General features: G+C 42.2%; 4 protein-coding genes across 4 annotated transcripts; 2 read left to right on the plus strand and 2 right to left on the minus strand.

Annotated features, from left to right (window-relative positions):
• The first annotated feature begins 61 nt into the window (after positions 1-61).
• On the plus strand, positions 62-3720 carry LOC144700691 (bidirectional sugar transporter SWEET4-like). Its single transcript, XM_078572165.1, has 5 exons — positions 62-489; positions 559-595; positions 2705-3083; positions 3162-3281; positions 3349-3720. The coding sequence occupies exons 1-5, from the start codon at positions 447-449 to the stop codon at positions 3550-3552; spliced, it is 783 nt and encodes a 260-aa protein (XP_078428291.1). The 5' UTR covers positions 62-446; the 3' UTR covers positions 3553-3720.
• LOC144700693 (kish-A-like protein) lies at positions 3466-8907 on the minus strand. Its single transcript, XM_078572167.1, has 4 exons — positions 8748-8907; positions 8559-8665; positions 3874-3908; positions 3466-3764 (listed from the first exon to the last, which is right to left on the minus strand). Exons 1-4 carry the CDS (start codon positions 8748-8750, stop codon positions 3697-3699), a joined length of 213 nt encoding a protein of 70 aa, XP_078428293.1. The 5' UTR covers positions 8751-8907; the 3' UTR covers positions 3466-3696.
• Positions 8908-12770: 3863 nt separating this feature from the next.
• Positions 12771-14652, plus strand: LOC144700696 (uncharacterized). Its single transcript, XM_078572168.1, has 3 exons — positions 12771-12928; positions 13599-13681; positions 14457-14652. The coding sequence occupies exons 1-3, from the start codon at positions 12850-12852 to the stop codon at positions 14490-14492; spliced, it is 198 nt and encodes a 65-aa protein (XP_078428294.1). The 5' UTR covers positions 12771-12849; the 3' UTR covers positions 14493-14652.
• Positions 14489-15375, minus strand: LOC144700697 (protein RKD1-like). Its single transcript, XM_078572169.1, has 2 exons — positions 14929-15375; positions 14489-14846 (listed from the first exon to the last, which is right to left on the minus strand). The coding sequence occupies exons 1-2, from the start codon at positions 15355-15357 to the stop codon at positions 14625-14627; spliced, it is 651 nt and encodes a 216-aa protein (XP_078428295.1). The 5' UTR covers positions 15358-15375; the 3' UTR covers positions 14489-14624.
• Positions 15376-17579: the final 2204 nt, after the last annotated feature.

Raw genomic sequence — 17579 nt, forward strand, 5'->3', positions numbered from 1 at the left:
GCACCAACCCACCATGAACAGTGCTTTCTCTCTCTAGGCGGCACCAAAGGCATGAAGTAGAGTCACACGGTCGTCATTTTACTTCTTCTGCCACGCCACGCCATGCATCTAAAAACCCACTCCCTCTGCCTCGAACCAGAGACAGATTAAGAGAAAGAGAGAAAGAGAGAGAGAGAGAGAGAGAGAGAGAGAGAGAGAGTTCCCTGAACAAGGAACGGTTTCTGAAGATATGGATTGAGATGGGATCTGAGCTTGTTAGAGAGAGGTTTATGTTAGTGACACCGAATCAGTAGACTCCTTTCATGAAGCTTTGTCTTGATGATCAGAGATTATTGGAGAGTAGAGAGAGAGAAAGAGAGGGAGTGAATCCAAACCAAAGGAGCTTTGGTGAAGATATGGCGTTGATGATGGGAGCTTGGTAGAGAGAGAGGGTCATCTCCAGAGCTATGGTTTCAGCGGATCAGGCAAAGACCGTAGCCGGCATCTTAGGTGGGTAATGTTCTCTCTCTAGGACCTGACTGCTAAGTCATAAAGCTCACCTCTACATCACCTATGCAGGCAATATTATCTCATTGGCCCTGTTCCTCTCTCCTCTGTAAACATTCTCTCCCCTTATCTCTCTCTCTCCCTGTACCTTTATCTCTCCATCTATCTATCTACCATTCTTTCACTGTCTTTCTCCCTTGCTACTTCTCTCTCTCTCTATCTCTCTCTCTCCTCTCTTTCTCTCTCTCTCAGTGTGTGTCTCTCTCTCTAACTGATTGTCTCTCTCAGTGTGTATCTCTCTCTCTTTAACGTATTGTCTCTCTCAGTATGTCTCTCTCTCTCTATCTCTCTCTCTGTGTCTGTCTCTCTCAGTGTGTCTCTGTGTCCCTCTCTCTCTCTCTCTGTGTCATCTATCTCTCTCTCTCTCTGTGTCTTTGTATCTGTCTCTCTTCTCTCTCTCTCTTTCCTCTCCCTGTGTCTCTCTTCTCTCTCTGTGTCTCTCCTATCTCTGTGTCTCTCTCTTCTCTCTCTGTGTCTCTCTCTTCTCTCTCTTTGTCTTTCTCTCCTCTCTCTGTGTGTCTCTCTCCTATCTCGGTGTCTCTCTCTTCTCTCTCTGTGTCTTTCTCTCCTCTCACTATATCTCTCTCTCTCCACTCTCTGTGTCTTTCTCTCCTCTCTCTCTCTCCCTGTCTCTCTACCTCTCCATCTATCTATGTACCATTCTTTTCATATTCTCGCTGTCTTTCTCCTTCACTACCTCTCTCTCTCTGTGTCTCTCTCCTCTCTCTCTGTGGCTCTCTCTCCTCTCTCTGTGTCTCTCTCATCTCTCTCTTCTTTCCCTCTCTCTGTGGCTCTCTCTCCTCTCTCTGTGTCCCTCTCATCTCTCTCTGTGGCTCTCTCTCCTCTCTCTGTGTCTCTCTCATCTCTCTCTTCTTTCCCTCTCTCTGTGTCTATCTCTCCGTCCCTTTCACTCTCTCTCTCTGTCTCTTTCTCCTCTCTCTCTGTCTCTCTCTTCTCTCTCTCCTCTCTAAATATCTCTCCCCTCTCTGTCTCTCTCTCATCTCTCTCTTCTTTCCCTCTCTCTGTGTCTCCCTTTTGTCTCCATATCACTCTCTCCTATCTCTCTGTCTCTCTCTGTGTCTCCCTCTCCTCTCTCTGTTACTCTTTCCTATCTCTCTGTCTCTCTTTGTGTCTCCCTCTCCTCTCTATATCTCTCTCTCCTCTCTCTGTGTCTCTCTCTGTGTCTCCCTCTCCTCTCTATATCTCTCTCTCCTCTCTCTGTGTCTCTCTCTGTGTCTCCCTCTCCTCTCTATATCTCTCTCTCCTCTCTCTGTGTCTCTCTCTCTGTCTCCCTCTCCTCTCCATATCTCTCTCTCCTCTCTCTGTCTCCCTCTCCTCCCTATATCTCTCTCTCCTCTCTGTGTCTCCCTCCCTCTATATCTCTCTCTCCTCTCTCTCGCTGTCTCTCTCGCCCTGTCTCCCTCTCCTCTCTATATCTCTCTCCCTCTCCTCTCTCTCGCCCTCTCTCTCTCTCCTCTCTCTCGCTGTCTCTCTCCCTCTCTCTCCCTCCCCTCTCTCTCTCTCTCTCCCTCTCCTCTCTCTCGCTGTCTCTCTCGCTCTGTCTCCCTCTCCTCTCTATATCTCTCTCCCTCTCCTCTCTCTCGCTGTCTCTCTCGCTCTGTCTCCCTCTCCTCTCTATCTCTCTCTCCTCTCTCTCGCTGTCTCTCTTTCTGCCTCCCTCTCCTCTCTATCTCTCTCTCTCTTCACTCTGTCTCTCTCTCTGTGTCTCCCTCTCTTCTCTATCTTTCTCTCCTCTTCCCCTCTCCTCTCTCTCCTCTCCTCTCTCTCCCCCTGTCTCTCTCTCTATCTGTGTCTTTTTTCTCTCCTCTCTCTCTCTCCCTGTCTCTTTGTCTGTGTCTCTCTCTCCCTCCCTCTGTCTCTTTCTCTGTGTCTCTCTCTCTCCCTCCCTCTCTCTGTGAATACTCTCCCCTTCAATCCCCCATCTGTCATTCTCTTATCTACCTACCACTTATTCTCACTCTCTCCATGTATTTCTCCTTCACTATCTCTCTCAACCCATTTATCAATTTATCACTCGACCTCTACCTACCACTCTTTCTCGTCTCCAAATAAACAAAACTCTCTATATATCTATCCCTTCATCTGTCTACCACTCTCTCCCTCTCCATATCTCTCTCTAAAATCATACACTGATCAGGCCAACCTTCGTCACGATATGCCGGAGAAAGACGGTGGAGAGATTCTCGGCGGCGCCGTACCTGGCGGCGCTGCTCAATTGCCTGCTCTGGGTGCTCTACGGGTTGCCCTGGGTGCACCCTCACAGCCCCCTCATCCTCACCATCAATGGCGCCGGCACCGCCATCGAGCTCGCCTACGTCATCCTCTTCCTCGTCCACTCTGAAGGTCATAAGCGCCGCCGCATAGCTGCCGCCTTTCTCGCCGAGCTCCTCTTTGTGGCGGCAGCGACGGCGGTCGTCCTCAACCTACCCCTTGACCACCACGACCGCTCCCTCTTCGTCGGCTGCCTCTGCGTCGTCTTTGGGGCCTTGATGTACGCTGCCCCGCTATCCGTCATGGTATCCTCGAGTCCCAATTCAAATGTTATAATCACAAAATAATTTAATTATTCTGATTTAGGCTGGATTGATATGCAGAAACTGGTGATAAAGACGAGGAGTGTGGAGTTTCTGCCACTGGGTCTTTCTGTGGCCTCATTTGCTAATGGGCTGTGCTGGACTTGTTACGCGTTGATAGGCTTTGACCTGTTCATCATTGTGAGGAAAAGACCGCTTTAACCTCGTCTTCTTGTTGAGTTTGGGCCTGACTTCTCGGCAATGGCAGATTCCAAATGGCGTCGGGGTGATATTGGCGGCGGTGCAGCTGGTGCTACACGCGGTCTTCCATAAGTCAACACAACGGCAGATAGCAGCGAGGCGGTCAACGGTTTTGACTGTGGTCACGGTCAACCAAGACTCTGATAAAATGACATTGACGCCGGCCCAAGCCAATGGGCTACACCCCTCGCCAGAGGCCCAGGAGAAGTGAAGATTTTACCAGTTAGCCTTTGGCTCTGTCTAAATGAATAAGTCTTCTAGAGTCAATTATCAGGCCCAAGGAACTAATTGTAGAAGACTAGTCTTCTATAAAGGAAGGCTTTTGTAAAGTCAAAGTACAAAAGGCTGAGATTTCTCAGAATAGAATGATTGATATACCCATGGCGAAGCATCCCAAGGCGACCCAGGGGCTCAATCGCTCACCTGATCAAAGATTTTGTGAGAAACTTGAGAAGACAGCAGGAAAAAAATGTAGGTAAACTAAATAAAGGATTTTTTTCTGGTTGATATGAGAATGAAGGAAAATAATTACCTATTCTAGCAGCCTTCCAGAAGAAACCCCGGAATCTGAAAAATGGGTAGAGTATGATGCCCCTTCTGGACTTTCCCAAAATCAATTGTAAACAACTATAATACCAGGAAATCTTAGATCTTTTCGGGAAAAGAGAAGAATAGGTATACCGGGAAATCAAGAAACAGAGATATGCAGAAGGTAGTTTAATTAAGGTCTCCCGTCATATATTATGTACGAATGTTTCATAGTCTACTTATTCCGATTTTCTGGATTATATTCTAATATTGATAATGTAACCTTCACATAGTCATCTATGCGTATGAATCTAGGATTACTATAAAAGAATATAGAATCAGAGGGGAATCTTAAAGCGCTCTCCAATGGTAAAGCGTTCTATTTTTCCCCTGTATCGCTCTAATTTGCGAGACCACGAGAAATTCATTACCGTCATTGTTATCTCTAAATTTCATCATCACTATCGTCATCCATGCTTGGCTAGGACGAATGGTGATGATGTTGGCAGTGATGACCATTGGAAACTGGATGGCTGTTAAGACACCATTCCAGACGCACCGTAAGATGGGTAAAGGGTGTCTTAAGAACCGGAGACCAGATGCACCTGCCCAACAAGGCACGTCCATTTGAAGGAATATTGCAGGAGCAAGATAAGCCTTAAACGGGCAGTGAACTGGTAAATCCTCTTCTCCTTGATTCTCTCTCCCTCTCTCTCGGTGTCTCTCCCTGAAAAAGAGAGAGTAGCATGAGGGTGAACTCTTCGCTGCTACGAGCATCCCCAAGACAGTGTTGTGTACCCAGCATGGCCATTTCGAATTCCTTGTGATGCCATTTGGCCTCCCAAAATGCCAGCCACCTTCCAAGCCCACATGACATGCATCCCCCAGCTCTAACTGTGCAGGTTTCTAAGTGTCTTCTTTCCTTACTTTTCGGTGTATAACAGCAAGCTCGACTCCCGCGAGTAGCATCTTTGCACAGTCCTCCAAGCAAATTTGTCTGCACCAACTCCACGTGAAGGCCAAAGGTTTATCAGCTGTGGGTAGCAACCAACCCAAACAAAAAATATGCATCAGCAGCACCGCTTCCTGGGTCCAACAGGCAATTACAGATCCACAAAGCGCTATCATCCTCTCATGCCTTGCTTCTGCAAGACTTCTCTTGAGATTTCTCCATCAAAACAGTCACATCTGGATGGGGGTAGGTGCAGTCCTCATGCAGCAAGGGTGCTTGATCGTGTACTTCAGCACGGCATTCCCATTCCACATACACACAGGAGCTGATTGCCATGCTGAAGTAGAAATATGGTGGCCCTATCTTAGTACGAAGCTTCTTGATACGCACGGATCAGCACTCAGGGGTTTGTTTTTTAAATTCATTGCAAGGAAGGCAGACTGAAGGTAGCAGATGCATAGTCGTGTTCCCCAGCTTTGGAAGAAGTCACCCTATCCATGGCTGTCTGGCAGGATGTCATCACCATTTGGAGAGAGATGGAAGCAGACACCATACTTTGCAAGATCATGACGAACACAATCGAAGGATATATCAGGATGATGACTACGTCATCAAGGGGCTGCTGGTTTCAAAGGGCAGTTCGTCCTCTCATCCTCATCCATTCTTATTATGGCTTTACTCGCCGAGTTCTGCTCTCAAACTTAGGGGGCAATGCGGGGTTCTTGCGAACTTATCAACAGAACAAGCAGTAGTTCTTTGCAAACTTATCAACGTAACAAGCAGTAGAACTTATCAAAAGTACGCCAAACAATGTCACACATGCCTCATGAACAAAGCACCCAATTGGTCCAGGTAAGGGATACGATACTGCAAGCATTAGCGATTATGAACCATATCTGGAATACCTTGCTTGACTTGATTGAACACCTCCCTCGTTATGGGGGTTTCAAATAGTCTATGGTGATGGTGGACAGACTGAGAAAATATAGCCACAGTATTCCAATCTGTCATCCTTTCACAGCAAAGGACATTGCTTCCACATTCATCTGAAAATTGGTGGGTATCTGTTATCAGACTGAGGCAAAGCGTTCACCAGCATGTTCTGTAGGGAGCTGCACCATCTGCAAGGGACCCAACTCCATATGAGCTCTCAACATCATCCCGAGACCAAAGACCAGACAGACGTTGTCAACCATGGATTGGGGCATACTTAAGTTGTTTCATGGGTGAAAAGCCCAGAGAATGGCACAAATGGATACCGTGGACCAAATTCGATTACAATACAGCCTATCACTCGGCACTGAAAACTTCACCCTTAGGATGGTGAAATTCTCCTCTAGAGAATGAACTAGAACAGAGCAGATCTGAGCCAAGAATTCCAAGAATTGCCATAAATAGTAAAAGTCTCCAAGGATGTAACAATTCAAGACAAAAGAGAACAGTGAGAGAAGAAGAGTGAGAGAAGATTGATACAAGAGAATGCAAAGACTAGCTGGATTGGCCTAGTCTCCCTCTGGATCGCAAGGGTCTCCCAAGCTACAGCCCCTGATCATCACAGCAACTGACTCCAAGAAAAGCTTCATTATTCCGGGTCCATGTCCCCTTTATATATAGGTAGTATGCTCCCACCAATTGCTCCCTCTCGGTCACAAGCTGTTGAATCACCATACATATGTCTCGCACACTCCTTCCTTGGGTATTCCCTTGGTAGTTTCAAATCAGATGGTCTACGATACCGAGCCCCTCAAAGCTCATCCATTATGTTTTACCGCTCTCCCCAGACGCGAAGGTGGAGCAACTGCTGGCAATCAGAGACGAGATGTTCAGCACTCAAAAGCTCATCTCATCTGAGTTCAGGCTTGAATAAAGATTTCTGCCAACAATCATTGGTGAGACCTGACCCTTAAGGCAGATGATCACATGTACCTTAAGAAGCACCCTTAACGGATGCACTAATTGGCCTGATGACCATACAAGAAGCTGGGGCCTCAGTACTTTGGTATTTGCCGCATCCTTCAACAGATGGGCGCAGTGGCATATAGGCTGGAATCGTCTTCCCATGCAACAGTTCACGCTATATTCCATTGCAGTTGGGGGTGCAGGGAAAGTCTCCGTAAGTATCCCAATACTGTCAGAAGGTATTATCAGGCAGGTCGAACCTGAGCCGCTGCTCCACAAAAAAAAATGGCAACAGGAGAACAGGTACTTCTCAAGTGGCGTATTTTCCCTGATTTCTAGGTGACATGGGTGGATGCTATCCGGATTGAAGGCAACTTGCAGATTGAACCTTGACTTCCAACTTGCCGGCAAGCTGGATCTCCAAAGGGGGAGTATTGTTAGGACCCCATTCTGGATGTACTGTAAGACAGGACACGGCCATCTTAAGAACCGGAGCCCAATACACCTCCCCAACAAATGGGCCCATTATTGTGAATATCAAAGGACCAACATCCATCTTTAATGGGGCGGGTGATGGTAAAACGGGCAGCGAACTACTGAATCCTCTTCTCCCTTGATCCTTTGTCTACCTCCTTGAGCCCCGGTGATCAAGTAACACTAGGACAAACTCATCCCACTCAGAGCTTCCAAAATCCTTTTTTTCTCTCCCCATTTCCTCTTTCCCCTTGCTTGTTACTTTGCTTCTTGAATTTCCCTTTCCCCTGACTTGTTCCTCAGAACGTGGGTTGACATTGAGATCGACTTTAGCTTGGCAGAGGCAGTCGCTGAGATCTTATTAATGACACTGACAAGGATGTGATTGATTCTGCTATCTTAGCATGGAAATAATGGATACATTGATTTTGATGATGGATCTTTGAAACCAACAGACGATGATGATGATTCATCAACAGATGACTACAGCTATTCAAGGTTAATGAAGATGATGCTTTTTATTATTATCATCATCATTGTTGATACCAATTGCCTACTCCCCTTCATCCCTGTAATGATCAAAGAATCATCCAGGGTCATAACAGTTTCATTCAGTCAGATAACCAAGAGTTTTGAGGATGTGGTGTATCCTTACGCAAACTCTGTGATTATGATCCCATGAGGCATTAAAAGGGGCAAATAAATAAACCTCTCAAGGGACATTATTTTTAAAAGTGATGGAATTCTCTTAGCATATTTATGTGAAATGTATTGCAAATAAATTTGTGTATCATGGAGGAAGCAAAACATCTTCATAATCTGATTCACGTGACGATTATAAATATAGAAAGCATTCTTTCGCAGAAAAAAGAAAATAGTTTTAAAGTGGAGCAGAAGAAAACAAACAATCATGTAAACAAACAGATCAGATTTGTTCGATATATACTAAAGATCTCAATATTTTTCACGTTAGACTTTTGGAGCAACACCAGGAAAGTTGCGCTAGATTCTATTGAAGAACTTGATGTTTTTAAAGATGAATATTCAACTATCGATAAGAAAAAAGCAGGAATTCATGTAAGAAGAGGAAGAAGCGAAACATAATCAACTTAAATTCGGGACAGATATTCGAAATCTTAGGGAGAGACCTGATTTGTAATCTTATGTCTGGTTTTCGTTAAAAAAGACCAACTGAACAGCAGGGTTTCTTCAAACAACGAGTAGCTGAGGCTACTATTAATAGAAGCGAGAATGATGAAAATCCAGAAGGAAGAAGAAGACTTTAGCGTTATAATTTCAAGAAATCACGAATGATACAGAGAAAATAAAGAAATTAACCGACGAATGATCAACAAGAAAGCTACCCCGTTCTCTGCTCAAGCAACGCGGGGAACTGCATCTTGACGAAGGTACACGTGCATATAACCAGCAGCACGACCGTGAGAAACGAGTGGAAATTAAACAAAGCAGACTGCAAAAGTTCATTCTTCGAAATCAGTCGCCATCACCAAATCTAATCGAAACACAAAAAAAAGGTATGATTGCTCCCAAACCATTGCCGGATTCTCGAAATCGAAACCCTTCTGCTCTTCGGAGAAGATCAGATCTCAAGAGAGTGCCTACGATCGCCCCAAAAGACAAGACGTAAGATGGGAAAGAGGAAAAGATTCAAACTTAATACCCTGTGCAAAAAGAAAGCTTCGCAAAACAGCTTTGGCCGGGCTGGAATAAGTGTTTTTAAAAAATATATTAGAATTTGCTTTTTCAAGCTGAATTACCCAAAAAAATTAATTCCTTTATAAAGAAGTAAAGTATACAGTATTCTAATTTTTAGCTTGTAAATTAACTGCTATGGGATCGGATCGGATCGGATTGGGTCGGATCAGGAGTAATTACTTCGTAATTTCACTCTCTCGCTCTTAAACGCTCGTAAACTCATGCCTCTCAGCAGGAATTGGAGTTGTAAATTCAACTTTTTAAGTTAAGTTAGTTTCTTGTTTGTTAAATGTGATTGATGCAACAGCAGAGTGACCAGATTGAAAGATTCAATCTATATATTGTCCAGATCATAATTGGGTTCTGACATATGATCCGGTCCATTAGGCCCAATTAGAATAGGGTAAAATTTTGATCAGTCTGATTGCACATATGTGATCGTTGATTTGATTGATGTTTCCAACTATTACCTTGTAGTGAGGCCTGGGGACAGACAGCATACTGCAGACACTACAGAATGAAAGTAGGATTCTCTTATTGGCATCGGTTGGAATGTGTTAAACCCCGTCTAGTATTACGGGATTGACCAAGTTATTGTTATACTTATGTCGCAGATCCTAGAAAATAGGATTATGCTTATTTTCTAGGTGACTACTAAGGCATTGGTTGAGAATTTCATTCATTTTATTTTGGATGAATAAGGGACAGCCCCCTTGTTATATTTGTACATCTATTATTCAAACTATACTTTTGTTGATAAAGTAATAGAAACTGAAAATATATCAAGAAAATTTTGATTGTGATGGAGTGAGGAGACAAAAATTGGAGCAGAAAATATCATTTGATTTGTCAATCCTTTTAAGAGGATATAATTCTGTCACTGATTGAATAATGGGACATTCTTGGAAAATTGCAGCTCTTGTCGAGAATAAAGATTTGCGAAAGCGTATTTGGAAGTGAACTAACCTAGAAAATCATGAGGATGATAAAATAACTAATTCAAGGAGAAAAACGTTGATGTTTCAGTGAGCCTTGTCACGTCCCCATGTCATCTCAATCAAGAGAACACCCTTTCAACCAATATATAGAGAAAAAAGAGAGAAAATCAATATACTTCTGCTAAAACAAAATTTCAAAGGAAATACCAATAACTGGGATGATCAAATTAATAACCCCCTAGAAAATGAGCATGATCCTATTTTCTAGGAATCACAACATAATTGTTGCGGTAACTTGGTCAATCCCTCAGTCCTAGAATATTGGATTGGGGGCTTGACAGATTCCAAGATATGTCTTGATATTCGGCCTAGTCAACAGGCCCTCGGAGGTTGACGTTATCTTCATTTGTGTTTTTATGGCTTCTTTTCGTTTCGAAGGTCTTGTATGTTGGGCCTATGTATTTTTATGTCTGGGCATGTGAATATGAATTTGGGTACCACAAACATCAATCAGTTTTCATATATACTTAAAAATTTGAGGACTCATTTATGTCTTGAAATCCAATTCGTACAAAAAAGTACTTTTGTAAGGGTGTTATTCACAGTGTTAATGATGATCCACACTTCATTAAAACTGCATTATTGCCTTCTTTTTACAGTAATGAGTGAAGAATCATAATCATGATATAAAACCAAAATAAACACACTTAAAATCATACACCAACATCGGTAATATAAAAAAATCAGATTCAACTCTTTGCCCATCATATGCTATCATGTGGGGCCACTTATGAATTCTTCTGTCAGGATGGTGCCAACTATTTTTGTCCCCTACAAAAAATAATGGAAATATATTGGATATATTATTTCGGATTCTCATACCAGGTACAAAAAAAACTTACATTGTCCCCTGTTTGCAGTTGGACTGTATGTCCACAAAGGTGCCATATGGAAGGTTGGTGTTGAGCCTTGGGTTACTATTGGGACTATTGGTTTACCTTCTAATGGGCCATGCCCATGGCCCTTGATGATTGATAATATGAGCATATGATTTATAATATGGCACAAACTTACATTTGTTACACTAACGTGTTTAGCAAGAAGTTGTTGCACGAGGAAATATTGAACTGATATTGATACTGAAAAACTATGTTATCGAAGATGACTTATTTAATTTTTTTATAAGTCTATGATTTATGTTATGACATTATTTCATAATAAATTGATATGAACTCATATTGTATTAATTAAAATACCAACCTATTGATGCATGAGGCAATACTTTGCGTTAAAAAATATTACCTCACATGTAACTAATTAGAAAGCTTGCAAATTTTTAGCAAATGTTTAGGTCACAGCTTACGTTCTCATAAGACTATCATTGATGTTCAATGAGAATATGATTTCTAACATAGCACTGTCTTACATTCATTTTTTTAATTGGTTATGAACAAGTTCATGCATAAGGTAATATTGAAATGATATTAACAGCGCACAACTATGTTGTGGAAGAGGACTTATTAAAAAACTTTCTAGATCCATGATTTATTTTATGTCACTATTAAATAATAACTTAAATTTACGTGCATTGGATTAATTCAAATACCAAGCTATTGGCACGTGAGGCTATGCTTTAAAGTTAAAAAATTATGTCATGTATGATTAATCACAAAAAATATAAAAAGGTCAAGTCGCAAATTGGAGTTCGTAGAAAACAGTTGTTAATTCTTATCACAATATGTTGTACTACTTTTTAGAAGCATATTGATGCCTGAGTAATATTGAATTGATATTAAAACTGACAAACTATGTCACTGAAGATGACTTATTTAAAAATGTACTAAATCCATGAATTATTTTATGACATTATTTCATAAAAATGTTGATATTGACTAACATTGTATTCATTTATATATAGGCCTATTGGTGCATGAGGTAATCCTTTAAGATTTAAAGTATAAGTCATTTATTATTAATTCAAAGCTTTCAATGTTTTTTAAAATATAAGTCTTATAATATTAGATATTGATGTTTTATTAGAATATGATTAATAATATGTTACTATCGTACAATTGTACTAATTCTTTAGGAACATATTGATGCATGATGTAATATTGAAATGATGTTTATACAGAACAACTATGTGGATGAAGACGACTTTTTAAAAAAATTACTAAATGCATGATTTATTGTATGACATTATTTCATAATAAAATCATATAAACTCACATTAGATTAATTTAAGTATCAACTGATTGGTGCACGAGGCAATGCTTTTAAGTTAAAAAATCAAGTCAAATGTTATTCATTAAAAAGCTTGCAATATTTTTTAAAAAAATTAAGCTACACGTTTCATTCTTTTAGGACAGCTGTTAATGTTTTATTAGAGCATGATTTATAATATGGCACTATCTTATAATTTCTGTACTAATTTGTTTAGGAACAAATGGATGCATGGGGTAATCATGAAATGATACTAATACTCATCAACTATCATCTTTAAGACGACTGATTTAAAATTTTACTAAATCCATGGTTTAGTTCATGACGTAATCCCATAATAAATTAATATCAACTCACATTGTATTAATTTAATTAACAAGCTATTGGCGCATGAGGCAATGCTATAAAGTTAAAATAATCAAGTCATGCATTACTAATTACAAAGCTTGTAATATTTCAAACGATGGTTAAATCACTAGTTAAATACTTAGGAGCTATTTTTTATCACTATCTGATTACCAATCATCTAAATTTGACTCTGATCCGATGCAAGTCGATGACGGCAGAGAACGAGTCGGAACGAAAGCTTTCGTCTCGTTTCACGAAGACGGACAACGGATGACGGTAAGAATAGACGTGATCGATGACGGTAAGAGTCATATATATAACACGTCAGATATTCCCATTATAAAACAAACTACTAATTACAAAGAGTTATGTAGAATATATATATTTACAAATAGATTGGCGGCTCAAGCGAGGATCATCGAAGGTGGAGATGGGGTTGGCTGAGAAACTCAAGATTTTCGTGGTGCAGGAGCCCGTCGTCGCTGCATCCTGCCTCATCGCCGGATTCGGTAAGCTCAAGCTTCTTTGAGATTTTCGTTTTTCGCCAATCGATGAACATCGCAGAACTATCGGAAACCTAATTTCGCGTCTTCTAGTCAGATCTATTGAAAATCCAGTCAAAAACCGCTCAGATTCCATAGCCTTTATTTTTCTTTGCGAGATCTGAGGGATTTGTCTATACTTTGGGTGACAAGGATGTTGAAACCATGCGAAGACTCTGTATTATCGCCCTCTCGGTTACTGCGAAATTAGTTTGGGCGATTGGATCGGTTTGTGTCGCTTTTACTGTTTCATCAATTGAAGGAATTACCGTGCGGAAAACAACGTATGACTCGCTTGACGTTTCGTGTAATTTTGTCTTGTAGAAGCCTCCAAACTCTTTGAAATGCAGGATTCGAAATGTTGTATTCGCAGTAGTGCTTTTTATGAATGTAGTTCGTATTCAGGGAACGCGTGAATTCCAAAAAAATTGCAAGAGGATGATGATTGCCAAGCATTGATTGGATGGACGTAGTCTTAAGTTTCAAATATTTTTATTCAAACCTGTTTTGATTATGAGGAACAAGCTCCAGGCTAACACTTAAAAGTAACTATGAAATTGGGTCCGACGGATTGCTCCTTAAATGAGATGAAGAAACATTAAAAAAATTTGTATCATTTGGGTCTTGTGATTTTCAGGTCTCTTCCTTCCAGCCTTTGTCAGGCCGCTACTGGACTCCTTCGAATCAGCTAAACAAGTTCCACAGCCAGATCTCAAGGATGTTAGTGAACTCTAATTCTTTGCGTAATGTTTGTGACCAGCGAAGGCGTTTTTATAAATTTATTTCGCTTTTTTATCTCCCTGATATTTTTTGTGCGAGTGGAGCTGTGTTGAAGGTAATTTCATATCAATTTTGCATAATACTGATGAATTCCATTTCCTTCGATGCGAGGTAATGTCATATCAAAGATAAATTGCTCGGATCAGTGGAAACAGTCCTTATTTTCGTGATCAATAGAAATTAACTCTATTATTTTGAAATTATTCATATAACTTATTTCAGCTAGAATAGAGGACAAGCTTCAATTAATTCAGTTGGATAATCTTGATTAACCTGATCATTTGACCCTACTTCATCCAGCTAATCTGCATAGTGATTCACTCAATATTTAAATAATTCCTGCGTTATGGACACATTCATAGATAGGATCGTTGACCTAGTCCTTTTAATAGTCAAAACGAGAGAGGGTATACTAACTTTTATGTTCTAAAAAATTCTGGAGTAAAGTCGAAGGTTTGGCCTGTTGTCCGAATTGTCAAAAGTGAACTTTCTTCATCAAATGAAATACTTAGTACTTAACTCCATCAAATTTCAACACCAAAGTTGAAAATTTTTCTTTGCATGCGATTGTCGGGATGCAAAGAAGGGCTAGTTTTTTTTGTGGATGAACACACTTTGTAAATCCATTTAATTTACTACCCACATCATACTATTTTCAAAAATTCCTTTTTTGGTCATTACATTTGGTTTTGACTCAAATTTACCCCCATTTCAGGTGGTCGCCGGGATGACCGGCAGGAAGCTGGACTGATCCAAGAACCCCTTCCATTCCAACTTCTTTTACAATGACGTGTTGCCCGATCAGAAAAAAACCTAGGCATCAAATCCTAAAAAAACAAAAACAAAGAACCAGCCCTTTGAATCGACCCTGATCAGTTCAAGATCAAAAGAAAGAACCCTTTTTTTTTCTCTGGACAGAGGAAGAAGAATAAGAAGAACTCTGGGGGGACTGATACTGGGCCGCAGTTCTCTTCTTAAAGTGGGCCTTGAAACAGGCCTGCCTCAGCTTCTTAGTCTTCTCCGTGAGCTGCATTTCAGGCATTTTCTCCAACATCTCAATCTCCCTCCTTATACTCTCCTCCATCTCCTGCCCTTTGCCCAGCTCCTGCAACACACAATACAAGCAGAAAACCCACGTCCCAAATAAGCCAAGTCCTTGAGAAATCTTTCCATCACTCTTCCTCAACCTGAGCGTTGTTTATGAGAGAGTTGAGGCTCTTGATCTTCCTGTGAGGCCATCTTGAGATGCCCAGTGCCCGGCACCGCTTCTTGAGCAGCGTCAGCCCCACTCTCATCGTCTTGGCGGCCTCCGTCATGGGCATGTAGAAGAACCGGGAGATGTCCTCAAAGCTCATTGAGCTCGATCTCGGCCTTGCCAGTGAAGCCCTCTCACCTCTGTTTGCCGTCTCCGGCACCGTGGTTGTTGTCGTCGTCGTCTCCCTGGGGAAGTCCGTTATGGTTTGGGCTCCCGTCTCCATGGCGAAGACGTCCCAGCCGAAGTCCTCCTCTGTCGGGCGGTAGAGACTCGAGTAGGGGATTAGACGTTGCTGTTCCAGGAAGAGTGGATTGCTGTATGCACAACAGATGAGATAGAGATGGAGATAGGAGATAGACATAGGGGGATATAGAGAGAGAGATAGATATTGACCTTGCCAGTGAGGCCCTCTCACCTCGGTGCGCTTCCTCTCCTCCGGTTGCCGTCGTCGTCATCGTTGCTGTCGTCCCCCCGTGGAAGTCTGTTATGGTCTGGGCTTCGATTTCCATCGCGAAGACGTCCCAGCTGAAGTCATCCTCTGTCGGGCGGTAGAAACTCGAGTATGGGCTTAGACGTTGCTGTTCCAGGAAGAGTGGATCGCTGTATGCACAACGGATGAGATAGAGATGGAGATAGGAGATAGACATAGGGAGATATAGAGAGAGAGAGATAGAAGGATGACCTGGTATGGGAGTAGCCATGACCCCATGGTTGCTCGTAGTGGAAGAGCCAATTGAGAGGATCTTCGTTATCCATCGCTGTCAGAGTAGTTTGGACGCTGGGTTTTTTTTCTCTAATGACATTTTATTTATAGTCTTCTTCTCATTTGAAATGTAGAGATAGAGAGAGAAAGATAGAGAGAGAGAGAGAAGGATATCATGGTGAGTAATGGCGAGCGGGCGAGGGGAGGCGTCTCTCGGAGACTAGGGCCGATGATTAAATCACACATGCATGCACTACTTAAAGGCCCAAGGGCGGTCAATGGTCAAGCCATAATCTTTCTCTCTCTATCTCTATCTCTTGGTGTGTTGTTCTTTCTCTCTCTAATTTGTTTAGGGCGGGATGTTCCTCTTTATGAGTTGCGGTTATTTCCGAGGTTTCCCTTCAAATCACAAGAAGATTGCGTTAGTAAATGTAGAGAGAGAGAGAGAGAGAGAGAGAGAGAGAGAGAGAGAGAGAGAGAGAGAGAGAGAGTGCCCAACTCGGAATGGTAGTCTTCTTTCCTTGGGCTCGGTGACAATAAATGGGCGTCTGCAATTGGGCAAAGAGAGAGGGAGAGAGAGAAAGGGGGAGTGAGAGATAGGAAACAAACGAGAGAGAGAGAGATATAGAGAGCTAGAGAGAAAGAACTAGGAAGAGAGAGAGCGAGAGAGTTAGTGATAGCGAGAGTTAGAGAGAGAGTCCGGGAGCTTGAAACTTGAAAGACACTGAGGGAGAGAAAATAACAGAGTCGCTGAGAGGGAGAGAGAGAATAAGAGAGACTAGCTGAGAGAAATAATAAGTGTGAGAGTCGCGGAGAGGGAGAGAGTAAGAGCGAGAGTCGCTGAGAGGAGAGAATAAGAGAGAGAGTCTCTGGAAGAGAGAGAATCGCTGAGAGGAGGAGAATAAGATAGAGTCGCTGGGAGAGAGGGAATAACAGAGACGGTCGCTGAGAGAGAGAATAACTGAATAAGAGAGAGGGTCGCTAAGAGAAAGAGTTGCTGAGAGAGAGAGAGAGAGTCGCTGTCTCGCTGAGAGAGAGAGAATAAGAGAGAGAGAGTCGCTGAGAAAAAGAGAATAATAGAGATTAGAGAGGGTCGCTAAGAGAGAGAGAGAGAACATGAGAGAGAGTTGCTGAGAGAGAGAATATGAGAGAGTCGCTGAGAGAGAGAATAAGAGAGAGCGAGTCGCTGAGAGAGAGAATAAGAGAGAGCGAGTCGCTGAGAGAGAGAATAAGAGAGAGAGTCGCTGAGAGAGATTAAAAGAGAGAGAGAATAAGAGAGAGAGAGAGAGTCGCTGAGAGAGATTAAAAGAGAGAGAGTCGCTGTGAGAGAGAGAATAAGAGAGAGAGAGAGAGAGTCGCTGAGAGAGAGAGAGAATAAGAGAGAGAGAGAGAGTCGCTGAGAGAGAGAATAAGAGAGAGAGTCGTGGAGAGAGAGATAATAAGAGCGATAGTGTCACTGAGATAGAGTGACATTAAGAGTGAGAGAGAGAGAGAGACTCACCAAAAGAAAGAGAGTCACGAAGAAAAAGAGAGTCGCTGAGAGAGAGAGAATAAGAGAGAGAGTAGCTGAGAGAGATTAAAAGAGAGAGAGTCGCTGTGAGAGAGAGAATAAGAGAGAGAGAGAGTCGCTGAGAGAGAGAGAATAAGAGAGAGAGAGAGTCGCTGAGAGAGAGAAAATAAGAGAGAGAGTCGTGGAGAGAGAGATAATAAGAGCGATAGTGTCACTGAGATAGAGTGTCATTATGAGAGAGAGAGAGAGAGAGAGAGAGAGAGAGAGAGAGAGAGAGAGAGAGAGAGAGACTCACCAAAAGAAAGAGAGCCACGAAGAAAAAGAGAGAGGCTCTCTGAGAGAGTGAGGCACAAAGAGAGAGAGACACCAA

This window comes from Wolffia australiana, chromosome 3 (assembly GCF_029677425.1).
Source record: "Wolffia australiana isolate 7733 chromosome 3, ASM2967742v1".
NCBI classification, from domain to species: Eukaryota; Viridiplantae; Streptophyta; class Magnoliopsida; order Alismatales; family Araceae; genus Wolffia; species Wolffia australiana.

Excerpts from the sequence above, each read along its gene's own strand:
- LOC144700696 (XM_078572168.1), top strand. The coding sequence starts at position 12,850 with ATGGGGTTGGCTGAGAAACTCAAGATTTTCGTGGTGCAGGAGCCCGTC. Across the intron at positions 12,929-13,598 it reads CTGCCTCATCGCCGGATTCG|GTCTCTTCCTTCCAGCCTTT; the intron begins GTAAGCTCAAGC and ends TGTGATTTTCAG. Across the intron at positions 13,682-14,456 it reads CACAGCCAGATCTCAAGGAT|GTGGTCGCCGGGATGACCGG; the intron begins GTTAGTGAACTC and ends CCCCCATTTCAG.
- LOC144700697 (XM_078572169.1), bottom strand. The coding sequence starts at position 15,357 with ATGTCTATCTCCTATCTCCATCTCTATCTCATCTGTTGTGCATACAGC. Across the intron at positions 14,847-14,928 it reads CTCTCATAAACAACGCTCAG|GAGCTGGGCAAAGGGCAGGA; the intron begins GTTGAGGAAGAG and ends TGTGTGTTGCAG.
- LOC144700691 (XM_078572165.1), top strand. The coding sequence starts at position 447 with ATGGTTTCAGCGGATCAGGCAAAGACCGTAGCCGGCATCTTAG. Across the intron at positions 596-2,704 it reads GCCCTGTTCCTCTCTCCTCT|GCCAACCTTCGTCACGATAT; the intron begins GTAAACATTCTC and ends TACACTGATCAG. Across the intron at positions 3,084-3,161 it reads CTGCCCCGCTATCCGTCATG|AAACTGGTGATAAAGACGAG; the intron begins GTATCCTCGAGT and ends ATTGATATGCAG.
- LOC144700693 (XM_078572167.1), bottom strand. Across the intron at positions 3,909-8,558 it reads TTGCTTGAGCAGAGAACGGG|ATTCCGGGGTTTCTTCTGGA; the intron begins GTAGCTTTCTTG and ends CCCATTTTTCAG. Across the intron at positions 3,765-3,873 it reads CTGGAAGGCTGCTAGAATAG|GTGAGCGATTGAGCCCCTGG; the intron begins GTAATTATTTTC and ends ATCTTTGATCAG.